The sequence below is a fragment of the Leptosomus discolor genome, chromosome 1 (genome assembly GCF_034619465.1).
Source record: "Leptosomus discolor isolate bLepDis1 chromosome 1, bLepDis1.hap2, whole genome shotgun sequence".
NCBI lineage: Eukaryota > Metazoa > Chordata > Aves > Leptosomiformes > Leptosomidae > Leptosomus > Leptosomus discolor.
In genome coordinates, this window is record NC_141391.1 from 205,148,937 (window position 1) to 205,169,414 (window position 20,478).

Sequence of the window (20,478 nt, forward strand, 5' to 3'; positions counted from 1 at the left end):
GTATGAAAAGGCAATTCTAGCATGGTCTAGAAGAGTTCACCAGAACTTGTTCAAAACTGTTTTATAACTGTCTCAGTCTTTCAGTGTTGATTTTGGGAGAGTGTTTCAGATGAAGTCTCTGCTAGGCCTCGTATTTAATAGCTTCAGTAACGTTTTGGATAATATAATGCATATTACATCTTCGTAATACTGTGGAGGACGCCAAGGTGCGGGATGTTTTGAGTGCTTCGAAGGATGTGGCTAAAATTGATGTTTTGGGGTTTGGGTTTTTTCTTTTTACAGTTTTTAAAACTGTGGGAAATAAAAAATTTAGACAGACTTGTGTGAAAACACAGAGTCTTGCATGATTTCAAAACATCTCAACAGCATTGTTCTACAAAGAAAACATTTAAAAATAGGATTTTCTCGAACAGAAAGGGATGACTGAGGCAACGCTGCAGCAAGTTTTCATACATTTTTAGAAAAGGGGACAATATCACTTGTTTCTGCTGGCTATCAAAGCATAGGATAAGAGATCAACATTAATTATCAAAAATATATTTGATTAGGTTGGAGAGCATCGAGAGAGACATCTAGACATCTCTGCTTCTGAGCTGAAGAAAAGACCTATATATCAGATATACCTAGAACAGAATAGTCGGAAGTTCTTGCAGGAAGAGAAATGTGGCACTGGTAAATTCTCAGTGTCTGCCTAGCCTTTATTTTTCTTTATTAAGTACAGAAGCAGAAAAAAATTAAATTACAAAAAATGGCAAAACACTAAGGGACTGTAACGTTACTTGCTTATTACAAAATGAACAATGGTTTTTGGAGCCATGGGAAGGAGAAAGGGAAGTTCCCTGTCAATGCAGCCAGTGTCAGGGTTCTGACTGGGGTTCATGCCAACTTCCACTTCTGCCTTAATTGTATTCCTGATGAGTTAAAACTACCTGTGTAGATAAATGAAATACATGTAGCTTTAGCCCTGTATTGATCATAGACATGGTGTATTTTCAAGGTCATGTTTTCCTTGCAGTTTTAGCTATTTGCAAAGTCACCTACTGAAAAAAAAAAAAATCTATTGAATTACAGAAGGAGAACAGAGTAATATTTTAAGAGCGGAGTGGGTGTATGAACTTAGATGAAGCATCTGGTAACAGTTGAGGTAATACAGCTCTCTTAAAAATGGTACAAGGTGGAAAACATTTTCTAGCCTTTATATCTGACGCTTCTCACTTTATAATGTGGAGTTCAGGAAGTTTTATTAGTCTTGTTTTAGTCTGAAGTGTTTTCTAGTATGTTTTATGTTCACCTATGAAACTTCCTTCAGGTTCTTTTGCAATGATGTTTATACGTACTCCACTCCATTTTGAATTATGCTGCATTGATGACTAAAACTTTATGGAGGCTAACTCAGTAGAAGCACTTATTCCAGTGATGTTCCAGTTGCAGAGAAAAAGGAGTAAAGCTCTCCAAGGAATGCAGGTTTGAGGGCTGCTACAGAACAGGAAGCTTTTGTAAAAATGGGTATGATACCGCTCTTGTAGAGGTTTTTTTTGTAAAGATAAGAATGTTGAGTTGCAGTTGCAGATAATCTTTGACTCATAATAAAGTATTTTTTAAAATATATATGCTTTCCTTAAAGTGACAATTTTAAAGCAAGATAAAAGCCTTTTGATTTTTTTTTCAAGAGTAGAAACCTTGCACAGTTGTGGTTAACTGCACTGCAGTTGACCAAAGGGAATGGATACACGAAGCATATGAGAACATAGTTCTAGAATATATTCCATGCAGGTAAGGGGAAAAAACATAGGCTGGGTAACTTTAATATGCAGTTTTCATTGAAAATACGCATTTTGTAGGAAGCCAATGACAGTTTGGTATTGCTTTTATTTAATATTTTCTAAGATTTGCCTGCATCCATTTAGTAGGTACCAAATTAATAAAATGTAAATACCTCATCTCCAACTGCTAAATCTTTAATGCACCATTCCACAGAGGAATTTATTCAACAGCTGTAAATATTTAGGGCAACAAAAATTCTTTATGACATTGAGGACAATATTTCAATTCACTTTACTCATCCATTTAAAGTGTTCACTGTAGGTATGAAAGTTTTCATTAAACTATTCCTCCCCCTTTGAGTACGTGTACCAGCTGTTCAGTGGTTTCTCAGTACTAATTAAGATACTACTTTTATCTTGCTCATAAAAAAACCCAACACTAAAAACCATCTGTTACGCTCTCTGTATTAGATACATTGCATACTCCTCTGTAGTAACTGATTCGTGCCTAGTAATATGGTAGTACTCACTTTTGGGGTGTGGTGTTTTATCGTTAGCTTGTTGGGAGTTTTGTAGCATTCCTAAGACTACATATTTTCATCAGTTCAGTCTGTTTTTTTTTTTTAAAAATCACTACTGTGTTAATATTCTCACAACTTGCTCTTTCACTTCTGTATCAGGGTGATGCAACAAAGATGCCAGTTTCTGAGCGAATGGGGTAGAGTCCCTGCAGAGTGTAAGGAAAACTGAATCTTCATGGTATTGCTCCTGGATCATGGTGCAATCTTCATCGTTCACATTCTTTTTCAAGTTTCCTGCAAACGTCAGGGCTCTAAGCAGAATATCTCTGTTTCTACAGTTGTCAAAAAGTAACAGCAGTGATGGCACCTAGGATATTCAATAAATAAATCCTATTTAATCAACAGCAGTAAGTACACATAACTAAATCAACTTAAAAAAAAATCTGCACCTAAACCAGCTAAAACAGAAACCCTCTGAAATACCAGAACTCTATATGCTGTGAAAGCATGCCAGAACCTTACACAGCATGCACGTTTCCTCTTTAGAAAAGACTGGCTTGTGCATCACAGGCTAATAAGTGATTTGTACTTTCAATCTCGCAAATGTGGCTGGCTGGAACATTCCCATTTGGAAGAGAGGGTCTGCTTTCCTTCTCAGTTAAGTTGCTTTTGCCCTCTGTGGTGATCTGAATGGGTTTTTTTATGTTTGCACATCTGATAAATGAGAAAAGGATACACTTTTAACAGAGAACTGAGTATTTAGGTACCCTAATCTTGTTTTAATAATGAAAAGCCAGTACTATCAAGACTAGTTTTGCTCAGGGTAGACAGCTCAAAAATAAAAGCCACTGCCTGTTTTAAGAAATTGACTTGGGGGAAGCGGGGGGTGGGGAGGATGCAGCACCATTCCAGCCCCTGACTTCTTTTGGTGTGAAGAAAGGCTATTAACTGAAATAAACCTCTACGCCAAGGCCAGAAATAGCAAATGTCAGGTAAAGTTCTCCATGAAGACATAAGTAAATGCCCAGGGGAAGTTCACTTACAGTGCTTAGAGACAGCGGTTTTATGGCTGCATTTGAGTAAAGGGGTGGGGATTTCAGTGCCATTTGGTCATCAGAGGTGCAGTGTGTTACCTAGAAACAGCTGCTGAGAAGGATCATTTACACTACAGGTTGTATTTGATGTTGGTACCTGGGCTTCAATCTGTGTACTGAGTGCATGTCTGGAAATGAGGTTTGGGGTTTGTTTTTGAAATTTAACAGGGTACTTCATATATAATTACATATAAAAGTTCATGGTACTACCCCTTTGGTGGAGACGGAAGGTGAGAACAGGCTTCTGCAAGTTCTCACTGACTGTTTGGAATGGTACACAGGAAGTATGACTAGTTGTCTCCAACTGCATAGGCCCTGTGACTCTTCCTCTGCAAGTACGGTATCTGTATTACACTACATGCTGGAAGAAAGTTAGCCTGTAAAAGAATGTACACTTCTAGCTACTAATTTTAACCAGGTGCTGCCTAGAATTTTACTCTGGAGTTGCATCTATACTTTTAATACATTAAAATTCTAATGCATGCACATATCTACACACATATGCATGCATAAATGCTAAAAATATAATGACACAGCAAAAACCTTACTTGAGCGCTGAGAAGATGTCTTGTCATGGCTGGGTTTGCAGACAAGTTCACAAGTACTTTCAAAACTTGAATCTGAAATGAGGAACGTACAGGTTCATTGCAAGCTCCAAAGCCACTTGCGTACAGCAGTAACAGGCATCAGTCATGTCAGTGTTGACTTGGAGAGGAAAAGGTAGAATGGGTCAACTAACATCTCGAGTTGTGCTCTTCAGTTTTTGGTACAGGAAAAAACAGAGCTTATGGAGTCACTAGCATGTATGTACTAAGTACAGACATTTTAGAAGCAAATTCAGTTTGACTTAAAACATCAAAATAAGGCAAGATCTATGAACAACGCACAGCAGACAAAATACGAAATATTTTTTAAGTATACACGGGATGGTTGTATTTAAAATGTGATCAGAAGCATATACAAATACACCTTTGTACTTCCCTGGACCTTGTGACACTAATGTTTTAACTAGTCACTAGGAAAAGGCCAAGTGCTACTGCTGTAGTTAAGCAAAGTAGGTCTGCTTAGTGGAAATCTGTGTTTTGGAAAATGGCTTTGATCCGAGTACATTGATATTGACAGTGCTGTGACATCTTGAATAAACACTGAATTTGGTCCCTATTTGAAGCTTTTCTCTTCTTTCAGTATTACAGTAATTAAAAAATAAGCACATTTTCCCATTGCAGTCACTAGGGTTGCAAGAGATGTAATAAGCATAAGGGAACAGAAATCCATAACTTGGGTTATCACTGCTGGGCATGTTTCCCTCCAGAGATTCATGCACCAGTGAAGCCTTTCACACACGGATTCTCCTTGCTCTGTGATGCAGCAGCAACGTTTAGCGAGCAGAAGAGAACTCTGGAGTTGCCACAGCAAAGGCACAGGACAATAGTGCACACAGCACTGCTTTGGTAGAGCTCTAGCCCAACGGTTCCACTATCAAGATCCCCTTCCTCCCCTCTTTCTGAATTTACATTGAGAAAGTAATATAGATCCATATTGTATGGATGTTATGCACTGTCTGATACCATTAATGAATAGTTGATTTTCTAAGCATAGTCTAAACCGTTTTACAAAACCAGTAAAAAGCAGACAAATGAAGCAGCTTCACAAATGGTTTGTAGCAACACACCACGCAGTACCTGTGTCCTTTCAGTTCCTTCTGAAAGCAGATGAAGAAAGCATGGAATTGCGTTTATCATCTTATGGTGGTAGTCGCTGGTAACAGACATATTTGTCAACAACCTGAGCCCAGCTAGCTGCAGATCAGAGTTCAGCGGGGCTGACTCAACGTTCCTACAAACTTGTGGAATGTATACCTGGGGAAAAGGGGAAGGAGATAAAAAGACAAGACTTTTTTTGATACAAGCAGATTTTCTATTCACAAATAGTATCTGTGGCTGAGCTGCAGCAGCGTAAGTACCTCCTGAACACTGCTCGCTGAATACTTAACCTGACTAAGGATCTTGGAAACAAGTACATTTTTGTTGTGTTTTGAATATATTCAAACATTCTATTGGCCTGATAGAAGCAGATGTTACAGAGTTATGTTCACTAACCTTCCTGAAGCATAAACTGCTCTGAAAACCCAAATTGCTTTGACTCAACCTCAGAAGTGGCAGAGTTGCTTTAAGGAGTTACTTAAAAATCACAGCAACTTACATCTTCTTAAATGTTGAGAACAAGCTAAGGACAAGTCTTGGAATGAAATCCTTTCTTCCAACCACGTGGTCATTCACTGGTGCACTCCTCAAGAGCAGTGATGACAACTGACATTTAACAACTATTATTTACCAAATTGTTTTCTGGGTGACAATATACAAGGAATCTTGGAGCCCTAACTAAGAAAAAAATTACTTTGCCTTTACCGAAGGAGTTGTTTTCTACCTATATACCTATATAAATATTTCCTGTTGGCAAGCTCTACATTTAAAAAAGTTGCTCAGCCCTAAAGATGCTGCAAACTACCACACACAGTCAAACTGCCTTTTTATCAGGCTAATGAAAAACCTAGCAAAAATCTTCTAATCTGTTTCAGCTCACTGCTTGGACACTTCTTGATCTATTGATTAATCTGATTACATCAGAAGTGGATGCTTTTTTGATGGTTGGTCCTTTCACATCTACTACCTTTACCAGCAGGGCTTGTTACTGTTTTTACACACTATTCTTTTGAGATGAAAGTATCACCCTGAAAAACTGGTCTCACAGTAACCCAGGGGATCTGTTACTGTTTTCTTCTCCCTTGCCTATGGAGTCACGCTAAATTCAGCCTGCAATCCATCCTATGAAATAACCACTGCTGATCTTCCAGACGTGCTTGGAAATCATCCTGCCTCGCATAACTTTACTATAAACTTAGCACACAATCTCTGTTTAACAGCATTTGCTCAAAGCTGAACACAAATTCCCTGGATTCCTAACTGTCTTTAAAAGTGCCAGTGATGCAATGCATTTTTAAGTTACCCTTTTGGCCTTGGGACACACAGATCATCCAGACTGGCTGACTCGTATGTCTAGTGTCAAAACATTTCGGCATCTTGGCTTGTATTTAACAAACACGTTGGAAGCCCTGTGCTATCTCCTGTGTCTCACTTACTTTGTTTTTTCCCTTTAAAAGAAGCTTACCTGTATCTCTTCCTGATTTTTAATATTCATACTCAAATTATTAAGTGCATTTAGTGCTTTTTCTTTAACTTTGGGAACGCAATCTGAGAGCATCCCTCCAATAACAGAAAGGCCATCCAAATTTCGGATTATATCCTGAAATATAAAGCAGATATTTAATAAAATTTTTAAAAATTTAAATTAAAGGCTGAAGGCTTTCCTCAAAGTTTCCATTTTAACACAAATGGAATGTGTGAAAGAAAACTTCCAGAACAGACTACTCCGTTTAAAGAAAGAGCGTTAGCAGGCATTGCTTTATTGCTTCCACTGAAATTAAGACTAGTCCTGCTCAGGGCCATTCAACATTATTTGACAACAGCACAACACCTTTACTTTTAAAATCTGGCCTGCAAAGCATGCTTAAAGCATTTTAGATTATAATGAATGAAAGGTAATTATTGCATAATGACAGCACAGAATAGCTGAGCCAGGTGCCAGTACCTAAAAGTCCTGACTGAACAGAACAGAATTTCAAGATGCAGCTTTATATTGAGTAAAGTTCTAAAACTTCATCCTTCTTTTCCATTACACTTGATTTTTTTTTTTTTTAAATCTTTCTCACTCAGACTCTGTCCACCACTGAAAAACACATGTACTGTTTTCAAGAAAATGAAAAATGGGCCAATGGGCCTTGGGATTCAGTTATGTTCTATTCTGAGAGATTTATATTAAAGAAAACAGTTTAGAGAAGGCAGAGTAGACAACTGTCATATGTACCACACAAAAGGAGAAACAAAAAAGGAAAAAAAAAAGGGTGCAACCCTGGAGGTTAAAACTTCACAAAGGCATGAAAATCTGCATCCAGTTAAAAGTTTTTCTGCATTGTATTTCCAATTGATTCTAAAAGACTGGGATAGCTGGCAAGTTGCCAAGATATAAATAGCATACAGCTTTGCAAAAACAAAAAATTAGTTTAAATTATCTCTGTAAATTTGAGATCCGATCTTGAAAGCATTTAACCTTTCTCCAATTCAACACCTTCATTAACATTACATAACTGTAAGCAATAAAAGATACGCTTACAGCACTTTTAAACGACAGAACTCTGTCCAGACTTCAAGCTGTAGAAACATTTAGCCTAGATAAATTCTGTGAAGCTGGTAAATTGTATTATTTGGGCTAGAAGAAATTAAGGCATAGACATAAAATGGATTTTAGAACACAAGCTATCCTAGCTCTCAGTCCTGTGTCACTCTTCAGCAAAACAGCACCTCTCATCTTCCATACTGACTGGTATTGAAACACTGTTGTTTTCTACAGAACAATACTTACTTGATTTACAGAGAAGGCAGCACTGTTGCTGAGAGTGATTAAAGCTTGCTCTTGAATTAATGGATCATCTGTGGCCTGGAGCAAATGAATAAGTTTCTGTAGAGCATCCACATCCATGGTTTGTGTTGACACTGGAGGACTGCTGCCTGTCAGTGTTTAAAAATTAAATACTTGATACCAAGTTTGAGACATTTCACTTAGTCTTTTTGCCATGATATGAAGGTAGAGTACAATCAAACTTAGAACCTAACATGTCCTACAACTGAGAGCTAAACCTCAGCTTTGTAAAAAACGTGAAGTGGTAACTGTGTTTTGCAACAGCAAGACTTCTGTCCTTTTTCCTGAGTCCTCCAACTACCTCTTTTCAAACTAGAAAATAAAAGGAATACATCGTAACAGCTTGAGGTACATTGCTTTTTGATTAACCAACAGCAAACCTTCCCTTCAAAATTATTAGGAATGTTCACCAAACATGTTAATCTTTTTCCCTGTGTTCCCTGAAATGAAATGTGGAAATCTGTCTGGACGCTGTAGGAAAACAAACCTTCCGACTTGCAGTCTACTACTTCCAGAAATGATTATAATGATGTTTTGCTAGTACCCTGAGGTCCTTTGACAAAGCAAAAGCCACAATGTTAAGAACACTGCCAATCACAGCATCACTCAACCAACCAAGTAACACTGTTTCTGAGTCAGGATGATGTTATAGGTACCTGGCTTTCATAAAAGCGTGACGCAAATGCCATCAAAGACCATTTTCAGCCAGGTTGGAGGTGAACCATTTAGCTAGCTCAACAGCCTGAAGACCCAATTATGACAACTGTACTAGTCATAAATGACTCGAGATGATTTCTGAGAAGCTAAGCATCCTTTTCTAATTCCACATATTTGCTCCCACCAGCTCACCAGGCAAACACCATAGCATTCTTGGGGGGGGGGGCGAAGAGGTCAAGGAATTACGATAACCCACAAGCTAGCTTGAAAAACAAAATTGGTTTTTATCCTTATCCTCATCTGAACACTTCGTTTAGCTTTGAATTATAGGAGGAACACAAACAACTTTAGTAACAGAACAGCAAATCAGCCCATTAAGTAAAAACACTGGCTGGACGTAGGCTTTAGGGGAATTTAAAAAAATAAGTTAGGCTTTTCTAAAAATGAACACGCTTTAAGAGCCCTTTAAAAACGCCGCACGGCTCTCAAGAGGGCCGACGGGCAGCACTGCGGTTCCCGCTCACGCAGGGAGCTGCTCCCTCCCCGGGGCCACAGGCGGGCAGCAGCCCGGAGCCGCGCTCCAGGGGCGCGGGCAGCGGCCCGGCGGGGGCTGGAACCACCGCCCCCCGCCCCGCGGGGCCTCCTCCGCCCTCACCGGCCCAGCGCAGCCCCGGCAGCGGCCCCCCGGCCCGCAGCGCCGCCGCCGCCCGCCCTGCGCCTCACCTGGCGGCGGGCCCCGGGCCGCCGCGGCCGCAGCCCGCTGGCCCCGCCGGCCGCCCGCCGCCAGCCGCCACAGGCAGTAGCAGGCGCCCGCTCCGAGCAGGACGGCCGCCGCTCTCGCCGCCGCCCCCCGCGGGTCCCCCATTTCCCCCGGCCGCCCGCGGAAGCCACCTCCCCATCCGGCGCGGCTCAGCCCCGGCCCAGCTCCCTCCTGCAGCCGCGGCCTGGGCCGGCCGAGCTACGCTGCGGCGGGGCTCCCCGGGGGGCTGAGCCGAGAGCTCGGTGGGCGGTGGGTGCGAGGGGTGCCCTCAGCCTGCTGGGGCGCAGCGAAGCGCGAATCCACGTAGCGACGAGGCGACGCGGCCTTTGTTTCAGAGGAAAAAACAACCCGCGCCCCCCCTGCCAGCCTGGGCATCTGCACCAGGGTGTGAAACAGGCTTCCCCTTTGGGGAGCAGCCAGGTACCTGGGAGGAAAATAGAAATCAAACCGCACTCCTTTTAGAGCTACTAAGCTATTTATAAAGACATTAACTAGGCCGCACACAACCCCCCTAAACAAATTCTATTTAAAGTTTTAACAAAATACAGCAATACTTAAAAAACAGATAATGCTGAAACAATTTGCCTCGGGGGTGCGTCTACCTGCTGACCAAGTCCTTACCCGCCAGCGCTGCCTGTGCTTGTTGGCGCTAAACACTAACGCAGGGCCGTGGTTTCCCAGCCGCCATCGCAGCTGCTGCCTTGCCGGACAGCCGGCACCCGCGGGGCGCACGGCAGCGAACACGGGTAGCGCTCAGCTCGGCTCAAAGTCAGGCTCGGGGCGGGGAGCCGAAGCACCGGCAAGGAAACCCCGGTGGTGCAGGGCTGGAAGGGCTCTCCGGGGCCGCCCGGAGCAGGAATAGGTCTATACTTGTCCCTCTGCCTCCCAACACACGAAGCCTTTCTACCCCTTCTTGCCCCACGCGGTGGGGGGCGGCGGGCAGAGCCATGTCCGTGGAGCAGGGGCAGGGCGCCTGTCCCAGCCGGCTGCAGGGCGCTGGCGGAGGGGACCGCAGGGCACTTCGGCTCGGGCAGCTCCAGGCCGCCGGCCCGTTGCTACGCGACCGCCGCCGCAGCCGGGCCCAGCGCCGCCATGGCGTCCCTCAGGACGGCGAGCCCCGAGCTCCGAGCTTACTTCAGCCGCCACAACCTCCTCGACGTCTACGAGGTACCGGCGGCAGACCCCGCGCCGGCGGGAGGCTGAACGCATCGCCGTCCCCCGCTATAGCGAGCAGCGGGAAACGGCCGCCACTGCCGCCCCTCCGCCGCCCCGGGCAAGGGGCGTCCTGAGGGCGGTGGGGTGGGCCCGGGGCGCGGGAGCCCCTCCGGGGGGGGAGGGGGGGGGGCAACCTTCTCAGCCGCCCCTGGCCCTCCACCACCCGTCCGTCCGTCCGTCCTAGCTGGTCGGCAGCCTGGTCCCCTTTGGGGCCGGCGGGACCACAAACTGCCCCGGTAGCATCCGTGGGAGGGAGGCGGCGCCCCCCGCGAAGGGCCGCCGTTGCCCCTCAGCAGTGCCCTGGTACCGGCTCGCTGGGTCCCTCGGCGATGGCCGGCGTGTTTCCCACCCCTGGCGCTGCTGTCTGCTGGCGCGGGGCACGGTTTTGCTCTACTCCTTTTGCTAATAGCTTGCTTCAAGCAATTTCTGAAAACTTTAAAAATAGAAACAAGATGGAACAAGATAATTCTTCTTCTTAATCCATATTTAAACTCAAACGATGATTGAAATGAAGGCAATTGCACTGAACTGCGTTGGCACCTTCCTTAGATTGGCTTAAGTTGTTCAGTTTTAATTACAGAAGAACCTCTACATTTCAGCTGGGTACTGCCTCCTTTTTGAGCGCTGCCATCTGTAGTTTCTGATGGCCTGTCAAAGGTAAACGTGACAGTGGACTATGCTTCAGATGTTGGTGCATTAGGTGTTTGTTGGCTCAGGAGTAAATAAGCTTCCATGAAGTGTTAAGAGAGTAAAACTCTGTCACAGCGTGAAGGACTGTGGGGAAATGGAGTTCATGGGTTTGCTGTTAGGATTCTTACCTGATTCTCTGTATTTCTTTAGTTTCCTCCCTGTTTATCTCTGTCACATTCACCTCTGCCCTTTTAAAAATCTGCAGCAGCTGTTTTTCAACAAGGAAAGGCACAATCTAAAATACAAGTTTAAGAGATGTCCTGATACTTTAAGCTACCAAAACCAGACCCCATTTGCAAGCAGCTATGACAGCCAGGATTTCCATGGAAACATTAATAAAGAAATCTTGAACCAATTAGAATAATTGTAGAGCATCGCTGCCACGCAGACCGAGTACCTCTCCTGAGAGTTTTTGTCTCTTGATCATTCTTTGGTTTTTTAAGCACAGAAAAACAAAAGATAAGATGTATCTGTGTGAGGTGTATTTCTTAATTCAGCACCTCAAAAATAGCTCATATTTACATTTACAGGCAAAAGTTATAAATACCTTTATAGCAACAGTGGCATTAAGTTAATAAACTAAAAATGACAGAATTAAGGTTAAGATTAAAGGAAGTTTCTTAAAAGAAAGAACCAGTTAAAAATTAGCCTGTGTAAGATCTTTTTATCATTTTTTTCTTGTTTCTTAGAGGTTGGTGTTTGCTGATATCTAGCCCTATTTTTGGTGCTTGCTGATATCTAGCCATATTTCTTATTTCATTTTATTACATTTTAATTTCTTCATGAAATTACAGTATGCTTGGTGTGAAGATAAATGAGATGATACTGGTTGCTGTATTAAGGAACATCAAAGCTAAGCTGTAAGAAACATCAAAGCTAAGCTGAGACCTATGCACATTTATACACATGTTCTCAAAATTAAGGATATAGAGTTCTAAAATGGCCATTTGCTTAAGTCTTTTTATGGTTAGGTTGTGGTTTGGACATGGTCCAAACACAGTTGGAGTCCCAATAATCATGTCCAAATAATTTGGGACTCCCTGCTGTGTCTGAGTGTTTCATTCCTGTCTGATTTCTCTCTTTCAGTTCTCATCCAGATTTACTTTTAAACAGTACTCATAAAAATTCAGGCAAACTGTAATCCTGCAAACATTGCGTGTATGATGGCTTTCGCTGTTGTTAGCTGTGTTCTTGCAATGTTAAAATGAAATATGGGTGCAGAGCTGCCTTAAGGTATTTCTGTGTGTGACCCAAGTGAATGTTGCCGTGAAGGGGAAAGAGCTGGAGCGTTGCAAAGAGGAATGGGGTTATGTCTGGAAGAGAGAAGCCTTTGAGAGAAGCCACTCTGGGGCAGTGGAACGCTGAAGCTCTGGCCAGTCCTGGCCTCATTATGTGTTTCACACACTCTCCTCTTTTCCTTCTCTTCCCCTCAAGGGAATAGCGGCAGCAGATCAGACTTTCTGGGTCTCCAGAAGAGACAAAGTTGACAATCGTTTTGTCACAGTTTTGCATCGGTTTCGTTATCACTGTTAATTTGCTGCTTTGGGCTGCTGCCCACCTTGCCAGAACTCCTGCTGGGGATGGCAGGCTTTTCCTGTCTTTGCAAAGTGCATCTGGTTTTAGGGTGTGGTCTTCCATTGCAGGTAGATATGAAATAATAATATTTAATATTTATAACAGTGCATTGACATTTAAACGAGGTGTGATGGAATAGCTAAAGTGCATAAATGGGGATGTAATTTGAATATATAGCGAACAGCACATCTTCAGCACCAGAAGTATGAGGCTGGGAAATAACACACATTTGTAGCAAAATAACAAAATTCATGTTTTTCTTGCTAATTTTTTTTTATATATTGATCTCGTATTCTACTTCTTGTAATAGCAGTCATCATCATCATAATGCTTAGAAACTGAGGTGATGACTCAGGATATTATGTTGTGCTGGGTGCTTACCTTTATCAAAAGATGTTCCTGGCCCGAGTGCCTTATAAGTGATAGTGACCCAGCAAATGGTTGTATGAAACACAAATGGGCAGGAAAAGCACAAAGACACAGTCAGATCGTTATTGATGAGAAGGGAAAGGCAGTAGCACAACACATCAGACCCAACCGTGGTCAAGGACTTTTATCCAAGCTTCACAGAAAAGAGAGGGTTTGTGGAACCTGTTTAGTTCATTTTTCTTATGTTCAACAGGAAAATACATAGCCTCTTGATTTTGGTAGATGCTTCTGGAAAAGCACAGCACATTATGAGGGTTTGCAAGAAAACAGGAGTTCTTAACAAAACTACATCTTGCATCTACTGATTCTGGGTAGCTTATGGGGTTTGGGAGAGTCATTAAACTTAAAGCTCATTATATCTCCAATAAATTGCCATTGGGTAGGTGCTGTATTGATTTGTCCAGGACTAGGAGTAAGAGAAAATTACGGAAATATACTACTGTTAAGAATTTTTTGGTGAAAATGACTATGTTGTGTTTGGATTACCTGATTGTTGAGGCATAGAACTTAGATCTTGAAACTGTTTGCTTTGGAACACCCTGTAGACAAGACATGTATGTTCCTTCATCCTCTTAGGGAATATTTTTGAGGCACAGCTGGTAGTTGTCGTCCATGCCACCCAGACACCATGCTGTCTGGTGTTGGAAATAATGGAACTTACTGTTTAGAAAATGTCCGTTAACATCAACAAACAAAGGGTCATTTCAGTGATGAAGAGTTTGTAAATCTTGTTGGATATCAGCATCAAATATTTTATTTTATTCACCTGGTAAATATGCTGATTCTCAATAGCTCTCTTTTACACATGAGTAAGGAATAAGAATATATATATGTAGGTATGCGTGTAGTTTTAACAGTTGCTAAATGTACATACACGAGAAGGGAGGCTAAAAATGGTTCTTCCATTACTGAGTTTGAAACTGAATGCTGCATGATTTTAGGAATTCTCTTTGGTGAACTTTTAAACAACAGATGAGCTTTTTCAGATTGATGAATAGAAGCAGTTCATATAAAAACCTGACCTGAATATTTAGTTCTAGCCTGATAACTTAGTTGCACTGTAGCAGTTTTGTTTTTGTTTTTTTTTGTTTTTTTGTTTTTTTAAATACTTGTTTGGTAGTTGGTTAGCTGGGGCTTGTGATGGTGTGTGACTAATGATCATTTGACATATGGGTATACTTTTAGTTGTTTAATGTTATGAGTAAATAAAACTTAAAGGTTGAGGAAAATTGTTGATGGACTCTTTCAGATTGTTGAGAGTCTTGTAGAAGTCTAATAGAAATAGCCTGACTTGTACAGACTCAGCTTAATTTGTTTTGGTTTTACACCTGGTCCAAGCTTCACTGAAGAGGACTGCAAGACCCTGTTTGCTTCTTCATTTAAGCTTTATAAAGGAATTCTCAAATGTTAGACAGAGGCCTTGCACTCCAGTATATGGTTGGATAATTTGAATATCCTGCGTTGGAGACCTTTCAGAGCACCCGAAGGAAAAAAAGTTGTTTGTGTTTGTTTGAAAAAGGGGAGAAAAAACCGATAAACAAAACTTGACGTAATAAAGCGTGGCGTTCATATGGGAGACATGTACTGGCTTATTCCAGCAGAGGGAGTAGCCGACCAACGTTGGGATTGGCTTTGGGAAACCTGTCCATAGGAAAATTTGTGCTAAAAGCCATTTAACTGCCTGTATATTATTTTAAATTATATTATATGTCATGAACTACAATAATAAGCGCTGCATTTATAATATTTTCTTAATATAGTCGGCCATCAAGATAAACCTTGTAAATTACATTGTTAAGAAGACTGAAGAGATGCTAAGGTTGGAATCAGTGTGTTGATTAGTGTTATAAATATTCAAGGTGTTTAACTGAAGACAGTTGTGCCTATGCATAAAAAAATATTTTTCTTCTCCTTTTCATATAGGTCTTAACTTAGAATCATAGAATGGTTTGAGTTGGAAGGAACCTTCAAAGATCATCTAGTCCAACCTCCTGCCATGGGCAGGGACACCTTCCACTAGGCCAGGTTGCTCAAAGCCCCATCCAACCTGGCCCTGAACGCTTCAAATGATGGGGCATCCGCTGCTTCTGTTCAACGACCTTCAGAGGTCCCTTCCAACGTGCGTTATTGTCTGATGCACTTTCTGCATGGTGTTCTGGTCAGCGTGTGGAAGGCCCCTCTAGCATGCAGAGGCTCCCTCCACCTGCCTGCCCTCTCTGAGTTCTCTGAGTGTCAGGGCTGGAAGAAAATCTAAAAACTCAGGTGTTGTTTCTGTGATAATTCATAAAAGCTGGTTTCTTTATAACCGATGGAGGGAAATACAAACAAGAGACCATGTCCCAGGACAGCATCTTTTGCATTGACTTGGATTAATGTCTAGTTAAAGATATGTGGTCATGTTTTGAAATTTTTACCATTTATAATTGCTGTTAAATCATCACTTAAATAAATGCAATTTGCCTGTGTACTTTTAAAAATCAATATACTTGGACTTTCTTGCTGTGTGTGAGCTCACAATCCAAAAATAAACGATCGATGTCTTTTAGCTGAAGACAGCTAGAGGACAAATGAGAAAAAATGGTTGGTTGGTTATTGTACATTATTACTAAAAGGTAATGCAAAGTAACGTGATAACACAATCCTGAAAAGCAAATCTTATTTTAAACTGTATTTTGTTTCAATACTGTTTGCAAGATCAATTTCTGGCCACATTTCCCATTCAACATACTCTTCACTACACAGGATTAATCTTGGTTTGAATTCTGGTTTTCATAAAGTAAAAAAATTATCCAATCTGTTATATAGTCTTTCTTTAATGCACATTAAAAGCAATGAAATTCTTAGTAGGAACTGTTAAAGACGTACCACATATTTTATTACTATCCTAAACCCAGTGCTTTGAAGCCTAGCAATTGCAATATGCCGATACGTGCAATATTACCTTTAAAAATTGAATGAAAGGAAAGGTAAGTGATCAAAAGAAATGCCTCTGTGTTAAAATACTTTAAAAGATGCTACGGTATTTTAAAAGATGCTGGTAAACGTGTTTATTTTATCAGTTTCATATCTAGATGCTACTTTGCTGTTAACAAAGGCATTAATTTGCAGTTTCTTTTTGCAGGTGCTGCTTTGTGGTGTAATTATTATGCGTCCTGAAGATCCACTTACATTTTTAGAAGAAAAGCTCAGAGAAATAATGGAAAAGGGAATAGATGCTGTCTTATGGTACATACTAAATGATTGTGTGTGCGCTACGTGGTTTGTAATATTGACCTTGGATTTGTAAAACATGCTAATAGCACAGCATCTACGGGGTAAACTGCAAGCTAAATGTTAATATTGCTTTTTTTCCCCCCAAATATTAATGGCATATGATATTGCAAATACAGTAAGACAATATCTTCTAAATACATAGAAAATATTTTTCTTTTGATATCTGGTTGGTTTTTGTTTTGTCTACAGAATATCTAATGAATATAACCTCTACTTAATGCTGCTCCTTAGTTAGTTAGTATATTAAACCCTTACTTCTGTGGTAATCAAAACTGGGGTAGTGTTACCTCTTATAACTTCATTTCTGTCCACGGTATATTTACCTATGTGAACCAGGGATGTGGCCTTCATGCACTGAATCATTAATTGTAGGATTTCTCATATGTTCTCTTCTCTGTGTGTTCTTTCACCCTTTTAAGTGAAGTTGTCAGAGCATGAGATAAAAAAGACTAAGGATTTAGTTCTGTTTACACTGGAATCTTAGAAAAGATTGTGTTTGACTTAAGTGGGAGCAGGCTTTGGTCTCTAAAATATGTGCAACTTCTACAGGCTAAAAATACTATCTGAATTTTTAAAAATATGTCTCCAGCAAGTGGTTTTTCTCAGACTTGTTAGTGTTTTTTGCCCACTGTTAGAAAAAAAGCCCTTGATTACTTTATGGTTAGTCTGTACCTGCCAAAAGAGAGAAAATGTGTATGTGTGTTCTTAGCTTACTGTACAAAAAACAAGACACAAGGTTTTGCATTAGTTTTGAGTACTGTGAGATCATATGTTCTTAACTTTTTTTTGAAGCATGTTCATTACTATTGGTACAGCTCCTGTGAAAGTTACTTCCCCTCCTGCCTTAACTTGCACATATAATTATGTAATTTCATGGTTCAGGTATGTTTCAAGAAGAGTCCTGTTTTTCAAATATGCCATCTTTGAGGCTTATAAATTCTGGTCTACTGAAGGTTTTGATTATCAGGTAAAAAACTTCAGTTGGTACAGAGGGAAGAGCAACAGGCTATAGTGGTATTTGCATAATTTATTTGCATAAATCACTAAGAAGATGGAGTACTCTTTTTTTTTTTTTTACTCACTGAACTTCATCCAAGAATGCAGTTTCATTTCTAGGTGTCACAGCTGTGCAATAATCAAGCCTGATGTTTTAGGATATCATCAGGATTAAGCTGCAAGAAAACTTTAACTATTGAGAATAACTTCTACTGAGATTGTAGTGTTAGCAAATAAAAAGATAAGAAAAAAGATGAACAAAATTTCATAATAGTAAGGATGTCTGGAGGCAAAAACTCTGCTGGGGAGTGAAAGAGCTTTGTACAGGAAGCAGATGGAAAGTGTTAATATAATATGAGTTAAATTCTGTGTTACACGTAAAGTCTATACAATATAATTTTTAGAGTTCAGGTTAAGTAAGTGTGCTGTCACTGGTACAACTTTTTAGTAAGGGACTGTTCTGTCAGGATACTGAGTTTTGTAAGATGCCTCATTGTCAGAAAATTGCAGCGTTCATCACTGGATTAAAACTGACCCCAAAAGATGCTGCTGATCTATTTAGACGTGAGCTAGAAAAACTTAGAAAATGAGAACTGGAAAAAAGAGGGAAGGCAATATAATGGACAAAGTCATGGTTAATGCCAGGTAAATAGGCAATGTGAAGAAGCTGTAAATTCAAAGGGCTATTCTGTGCAATCGTCACTTCTGGTGGAAGTTTTCAGTAGGAGGTGGATAATAAATCCTTCATCTTTGGGCCCACTCAAGCAGAGATCTTGGGAGTTGTCTGGACCCCCAACCACTCTGCATGCACTCGTAGACTGACTGAAGTACATTGTGGTGGCAGATAAAATCATTGCAGTGGGTGATACAGATTTGTGCCCTTATTGTGTCCTTTCCCCGGGCTTCTCCGTGGGGTAACACAGTTCATCATATCACAAGGTGCACCAACAGCCTGAACCGTAATGAACATTATTTGTGATGTCTTTCCTAGAAGTTGAAAACTGCCTTGATTTCTCCTTTAATGTTGGCCCTCTGGTAAATACTTTTTATTTCCATATTTTTCATGGAAGTATAAAGCAGCATAGTCTTTTTTGATTTATTTGGCTCTTTCTGTGTGTCTTCTCTTTTTTTAAAAGGAAAACAAGCCAGTTTACTAACCTAGACATGGCATGGCCTGTCTGCAACAGCAGGGAACACTGCTCCAACTACTGAAAATTTGAAATGGCTGTTCAGTCAATATTAAGATCAGAAACAACATAATATAATCTGATAGGAAATGTCCAAGATATATATTGCATAGAGTGTATTCAGCTCTGATCTACACAGTATTTCAACATAGCTCTAATCATGAGCCATAAAACTTGATAATTTATTTTTGTATTTTGTAAACACATTTAAGAAATGGCTGCTATAGGAATTTGTAATGGAAGTGACATATGTCTTAATCTTTTAATAATAACATTATAATGCCATAACATGTAACTGTAATCTATTAGATACAGAGAAAAGATGTTCTTTTGGGGGTACTAATATGGTTAATATAATTCGCTTCTCTTTTAAAGGTATATATGCATTGATTTGTCTTTACACCCCAAATTAAAGAGGATTTCGGAAACTTACCTGAACGCTGTTTTTGGATTAGATGGTGAACAACTGGTAAAAATAATTGAACATTTGCATTATCTCTATGGTGTGAACAAATCTTCTAATACAGAATACTTATATTCTGTTTTTAAGTTTTCTCATGTTACTCTTCCATAGCTAATGTGAGGAATACGATACTTCGCATTTCGTTCTGTTGATACTGATTTGTATCCAAAAACTGTCATCAGAGGTGAGCGTAGCATCTAGGTGTATGGTAGGGAACAAATAGTACCTGTTTCATATTTGGTCATACTTTAAAAAAGAGTTCCACATAAATATGAATCTGGTTTCAATATCATGGCTTTTCTATGCGTTATTTGGTTTTACTGAGGCTGATTCCTAAAATTACACTTGAACTCATAAATCTTGGGAAGTGCTATCAATGCTAACAATTAATAGTTACAGTTAAATGCAGTATTAGTGTACATAAAGCAATAAGGATGTAAACATTTTGATTTTACTGATACAAAAAAGTCACTTGTATAGAAGAAAAACTGTTATTTTAAAACATTCAGAGAAGAAGAAAGTTGGTGTATGACCATGGAAGGAAGTAGTCGAAGCAATTTAGTCAGTAAGCTGGCATGCAGTGTGACCAGGTTCTTCTCTTAGTTACCTCTGTATAACTGTACTCAATTTCGTCTTCTCTTAGTACATCTGTGCTGTGAGTTTACTCCAATTTCATTTCAGCTGTTTCCTTGTTTACTAACCACCCAAATACTATATTAAGGAGTCTAAAAGTGGAATGGTTGATGTATAAATATACAAACGTGTCACAGTCAAATCTTCTCATAGATTTTCTTAGGAGTAAGAACAATAAATGACATTAAACCCAGTATTTTGTGAGGCCAAATGGCTATTTGCACATTCAAAGAACCGTATTTTCTTGTACAGGGATATTCTTAGCCCATAGTCTTACACAATTTTGGTTTTGTAGAAGTTCAAACAGATTTATTAAAATACGTCAGAATAATGTGGTAAATGCTTCACATCATAGCAATGGGTCATGAAAAGGTCTTTGCAAAGCGTAACTAAAGTATTTGTTTAATATGCTATGGATACAGCTGATCAATAAAAGAGTGGACATGAGGGATGAAAGACTGAATTTCAGTTATTGAGCTTTCCCTCAAGCACAGATATTAGTTCTGGTTTGTGTGCTAATTTAGCTTTTCCTTTAACTTCTGTGTGTAAAAACAGAAATGTAATTTGGTAGCAAAGTACTATACACAGAAAATTATACTTGAACATTCGTCTCTTTAAAATAGATACTTTAATTTGCACTAATCAACATGGAAAATATAAGATTTCATTTTTTTTCTGATTTTTAA

General features: G+C 40.2%; 1 protein-coding gene across 1 annotated transcript; it reads right to left on the bottom strand.

Annotated features, from left to right (window-relative positions):
• Positions 1-2,376: 2,376 nt before the first annotated feature.
• Positions 2,377-9,436, bottom strand: ARMC10 (armadillo repeat containing 10). The gene is made up of 6 exons (XM_086474299.1): positions 9,295-9,436; positions 7,858-8,003; positions 6,547-6,681; positions 5,061-5,237; positions 3,927-3,998; positions 2,377-2,651 (listed from the first exon to the last, which is right to left on the bottom strand). Exons 1-6 carry the CDS (start codon positions 9,434-9,436, stop codon positions 2,397-2,399), a joined length of 927 nt encoding a protein of 308 aa, XP_086330425.1. The 3' UTR covers positions 2,377-2,396.
• Positions 9,437-20,478: the final 11,042 nt, after the last annotated feature.

Excerpts from the sequence above, each read along its gene's own strand:
- ARMC10 (XM_086474299.1), bottom strand. The coding sequence starts at position 9,436 with ATGGGGGACCCGCGGGGGGCGGCGGCGAGAGCGGCGGCCGTCCTGCTC. Across the intron at positions 8,004-9,294 it reads GGCCCGGGGCCCGCCGCCAG|GCAGCAGTCCTCCAGTGTCA; the intron begins GTGAGGCGCAGG and ends AAACACTGACAG. Across the intron at positions 3,999-5,060 it reads AAGGAACTGAAAGGACACAG|ATTCAAGTTTTGAAAGTACT; the intron begins GTACTGCGTGGT and ends TCCTCATTTCAG.